The 4,850-nt window shown below is 42.5% G+C and overlaps 1 protein-coding gene across 1 annotated transcript; it reads right to left on the bottom strand.

Annotated features, from left to right (window-relative positions):
* Window positions 1–260: 260 nt before the first annotated feature.
* Window positions 261–3,639, bottom strand: LOC134468785 (GTPase IMAP family member 4-like). The gene is made up of 4 exons (XM_063222655.1): window positions 3,584–3,639; window positions 2,424–3,232; window positions 2,186–2,291; window positions 261–265 (listed from the first exon to the last, which is right to left on the bottom strand). The coding sequence occupies exons 1-4, from the start codon at window positions 3,636–3,638 to the stop codon at window positions 261–263; spliced, it is 975 nt and encodes a 324-aa protein (XP_063078725.1). The 5' UTR covers window position 3,639.
* Window positions 3,640–4,850: the final 1,211 nt, after the last annotated feature.

The raw sequence follows: 4,850 nt of genomic DNA, 5'->3' as shown, positions 1-4,850 counted from the left end.
ATACTAGAGTACCAGGGCTTAAATGAACTTTTTGCTCACTGGCCGGCCACAGTGGCTTGTGGTTTTCCAGAGTCACTAGCCATTCAACCTTTCTACTAGCCACAGTTTTGTTGTCAGTGTTTTTAAACACATTTTCTTGATACACATTTTCTTCATACTATGATACATCAAAACTCAGAAAATTAGGTGTTAAACAAGATGATCAGTGCTATGAACATAGTGTGCTAAATGAAACAAAATAGAATCTCCATGATCTTTCCTCAACCTAAATATAACACAAGGTGCAAAAACAGGATATCCGTATGCGACTGAGGTCTGACGTAGCCTACCCAAGAATGGGTTACCTGACAAAGAAGCTCGTAAGACTGAAATTGTTACTAGCCACGACCAAGCTTTATCCATTTTTGCCAGTTGCCATGTGCCGATGTCAAGCCCTAGGGCCTACAGGGTATTACTTACTGCCTACTTTTTTCCAAAAAAAAAATCATTATTTCGTGACAATACGGGCAAATAATTTTTTTGAGATTTTCACGTTTGACACAAACACACTGACTAATTAGCTTAAACTCGTGTGCTGTTTTACAGCATTGTCCACTTGCATGGTGTCTGGTTGGCTAGGTTATTAATTGTTCATATGAACATTTCAGAAGGATTCGGTGTGGTGTGAACAGAATCTTCATCATATGATTTCATTCATCCTAACTACTAAGTACTTAAAAACAAAATTCACGGCAAGCATAGACCATAAACCATAAAGAAAACATAAAGGTCTCACTTGGTGTTAGGCTACAATCTGATAAAGAATGCAGAAAAACTGAATCATATATGATCACAATAACACATATTATGTCAGATCAATGCATATCATCATTAACCCAAACAACTAGATTGTACTACTAGACTGACGAAATCAGAAATGGCCTTGTTTGTACCCCTCTCTCTTATAGGCCGATGTGACACAATGCTCATTTGTACTTGGTCACTAATCTGCCACTGCAACTTTGTCTCTATACTGACCTCCCCATTATTGGAAGTCACATTTTGAAAAGTCTGCAGCTAAGAGGACTTTTTTTTCAGTGGAGAAGCATCAAATTCCTGCCTTCCAAATTCAAATGTTGCGTTCATCTGTTTTAAAACTCTTGATTGTAGAAAGTATTTATTGCTCCATCAATCCATCTTCCTAAAGTAGTTTGTTCTGCCGAAAGTTCTTCCTTTCCTCTCTCTATGCCTTCTATATACCCCTCAGCATGTCCTTTTTCAAATCCTTCCTCTTCTCCTGTTACATGACCTTCTCTCTTCCCCGCCTCCCTTCCTTTCACATAGCCTTCTTTTTCACCTTCCTCCTTCCCTTTGTCATATCCCTCACCATGCCCCTGTCTGTACCCCTCATCGTGACCTTTTATTTTTGCCTCTATGAGTTTTCTATCAAGTGTTTGATTAAACTCCTTTTCGGCTTGCTTCCTTGCCTCCATCTCAATCTCTCTCCTTAGAAGTTCTTTTTCTTTCTCGTGCATGTCTTTAAGATATTCTATATTCCTCCTCTCTCTGTCTATACTTTCTTTGGTTTCCCACTCTTTCTGTCGATCAAAGTGCTCTCTCTGTTTCTTGAGCTTTTCCTCCACTTCTGATTTCTGCTGTGCTTCCCTTTCTCTGCTTTTTTTTTCTTCTTCCATGAGCTGTAATTCATAATCTTGCTGAAGTTTTGTAATCTCTAGCTCTTTTTCTTTTATTTTCCTTTCTGCCTCTTGCTCTATTTTCTTTCTTTCGTTGTCATCAAACAGCTTTTTCAGTTTCTCCTCCGCGTCTCTCTTCATCTTTTCTTCCTCCTGTGACTTCTCATACCTCTCTCTCTCCCGTTTATGTTCGTCTTGCTTAATGGACCATTCTTTCTCCACTAAGTCAATTTGCTGCCTCCACCTGCTCTCTTCTTCCTGTCTCTTTCGTAACTCTTCCTCGTCTTTCTTTTGACACTCCTCATCGTACCGTCTTTTTTGTTCTTCCAAGTCTTTAACCCTACTCTCTTCGGCATGTTTTATTTTTTCTTCCAAGTCTTTTCGTGTCTTTTCTTGGTTATTGACTCTGTCTTCGTACTCCTGCAGTCTCAGTCTTTTCTCCTCCTCTGCTCTTATCAAAATCTTTTCTTTCTCCAGATGGAATAAAGCTGCTTGTTTTTCCTGTATTTCACGCCAGAACAGCTCGTATTCCATTTCTTTAACTTTCCTCTGTTTCTCCTCTTCCTCTCTCCTTGTCTGTTCTGCTTGTGTCCTTTTCTCCCATTCCTCCTGTTGTCTCTGTCTCTCTTGTTGTACTTCCTCTGTCCACTTAGCAATCCATTCTTCATTCTGCTTCTTTTGTAGCTGGAAATGTTCTTCCATCTTTGCACGCTTACATCTCTCCACCTCCTCCAAAGTCTTCATGGCGGCTTTCAGTTCCTCTTCCTTGCGACTAAATTCCTCCTCTCTGAATCTTATTTCCTCCTCTTGTCTCCTCTTTTCCCCTTCCATCTCTTCTTTAAGGTTTCTCATTTCTGCTTCGTGTTTCATTTGCAGTTCTTTCCTCTCTCTCTCAATCTGTTCTTCTCTTTCCCGAAGAATTCTCTCTTGGTTAAACCTGAGAGCTTCTTCGGCTTTTTGGAACATCTCAGTGGTGTAGTGTTGCCCCCCATTGGCTCTCACCATGGCATCTATTTTATCTAGTAGTTTCAGGACCTGGTCTTTGTCATTTTCATTTCTGTTGTTGAACAAATGGTATCTTTGTCCACAGTGCCTTAGGACACTCTTTAAATTGGGATCGGCTCTTCGAATATACTCGTCGAAACCTTGCTTTCCTAGGTCATCCCCTCTTGTGAACAACACTACCATGTACCTTTCTGATGCCTCACCGAACATTTGTTGGATCATTTGAATTGTTTGCTTCTCCTCTTCTGTGAAGCGGCCTGTGCTAGTCAAGACGACAAGGAAGGCATGTGGACCTGGTGCTGCCATTGCAATACATCTTATGACCTCTCGCTTGGTTGCATCATTGTCGTACGTTGTATCAAAGAACCCTGGGGTGTCAACCACTGTCACTGCTCTTCCATTGATCAGAGCTGTCTCTTTCTTGCATTCAGTTGTGACAGATGTAGTGGAAGCCATCGCATTAAACCTCTCACACCCAAGTATGGTATTTCCAGTGGCACTTTTTCCATTTCCAGTTTTACCCAGGAGAACTATTCTCAGTTCATCCGGATAACCTTTGAAAATGAATTATTAGTTAGTTGGGAAATTTTAGCTTAAAACCTGCGAGACTTATTCTGCATTCTGCATACAAAACATACATTTCCACATCAAACTAAGCATATCTGCTGTTACGCAAAATATTTTTTAGGGTTAAGTTTGGTCATACATTTTTGTAGTGAAATCTTAAATTACAGACGTGCACAAAGTCATGACGCACTTAACTACCACAAAACATTTCACGTTTTTACTGTATGTATATTCTACCCAGCTCTACATATTGTAGTTGATGAAATCTAGACCCCCCCCCGCCCCCCCATATGTTCCCCCCCTAGCTGTACATTACATCAACAACTGGACTTTTGTACCTTGGTCTGAGACTTTTGCTTTGCTGTCCTCGATCTGGAATTTCTGAATCGTCATCTTCAACTCCTCAAGTTGCTGGTGGCATTTCAGGAGGCTGTTCAGTTGTGCGCTGATGAAGGTATTGAGCGTGTAGCAGCCACCATTCTTTTCGATCATCATCTCAACCCTCTCCAGGAGTGGCAAGACCTTTGAGCTGTTGTCCATGAGGTGATAGTGGTCCTCAAAGCTTTCATCGAATTTCTGTGCAGCATCCCTTTCGCCTCCCTCGGCATTCAGCACAGTTTCTTCTGTGAACACTTGGTGACAGTAAGCGTTCACCTCTTCGCCAAAGAAGTGCTGTATTCTCTTCAGTTCCTCATTCTCACCATTGGGAAGTACACCATGAGGAATAACCAGAAGGAAGGCATGGACTCCAGGGTCGTTATGATGCAGGATGTGCTGTATTTCCTGGATGATTTCGGCATCAGCCAGCTGTATGTCCAACAATGATGGCAGCAGGATCAGGGTGACGTTGCGCCCGCACACCTCTGCTTCTCTCTTCACACATGCTGAGCTGGGCAGCTCTGGGCTCGGTTCTGTCTGCTCTACCGGACCCAGGATCAGGTCTGCCACGTGGGACTTCAATGCTGCCTCACTCCCGCACAATACCAAATTCAGATAAGGTGCAGATGAATTATGCAGAACTGCAAAATCAAATGTGCAAGAGATGTCAGGCTATGCAACTGTCAGGCTATACTACCTTTGAATCCAAATAGTTACATTGCTGTACTGTAGGCTAACTCAATTCGCTCCACCAAGAAAATAATGTTTTTGCCAGGGCTTAGCGGCAGGGCCGGATTAACATGGTACAGGGTTCCTAGGCTACAGGTGGCTATAGGCCTCCCCAGAATGCAAATTCAACGATAAAATTGCTGAGACAGCATCATACTTCTGAGCCAAGAATGAGTATTACCAAGATTGAAAACTGATCTTGTCACAATTCTGCAATTATTGTTCCCCCTCAATTTTGCCAAACAGGGACCCCTCTGGCAGGTGGGGGACCCATAAGCTGCAGCCATATCTAGACTGTGTGTTAATCCAACCCTGCACACGTGACCTGAGGAAGGCCGACAGGCCGAAACGTTGTCACATTAAAAACGTGTTCATTTAACTTGAGAGTGTGCGGCACTTTTCTCCTCCTGCAAGTGTACTTTCTGGTTGCCAGTACCTCTGTTTCTGGTGTGCGTTTTGCACCTCCACTCATCAATCCGACTCTGCTTGCCAGCAGGG

Source organism: Engraulis encrasicolus, chromosome 18 (genome assembly GCF_034702125.1).
Source record: "Engraulis encrasicolus isolate BLACKSEA-1 chromosome 18, IST_EnEncr_1.0, whole genome shotgun sequence".
NCBI classification, from domain to species: domain Eukaryota; kingdom Metazoa; phylum Chordata; class Actinopteri; order Clupeiformes; family Engraulidae; genus Engraulis; species Engraulis encrasicolus.
This window is presented reverse-complemented; position numbering and strand designations above follow the sequence as displayed.

What these genes read in the sequence shown, in the direction of transcription:
- LOC134468785 (XM_063222655.1), bottom strand. Translation starts at nt 3,638, where the DNA reads ATGACGATTCAGAAATTCCAGATCGAGGACAGCAAAGCAAAAGTCTCA. An exon ending in AGCAAAAGTCTCAGACCAAG is followed by an intron (nt 3,233 to 3,583) that starts GTACAAAAGTCC and finishes TCATTTTCAAAG; the next exon opens with GTTATCCGGATGAACTGAGA. An exon ending in GCAAGGAAGAGGAACTGAAA is followed by an intron (nt 2,292 to 2,423) that starts GCCGCCATGAAG and finishes CAAGAGAGACAG; the next exon opens with AGACAACAGGAGGAATGGGA.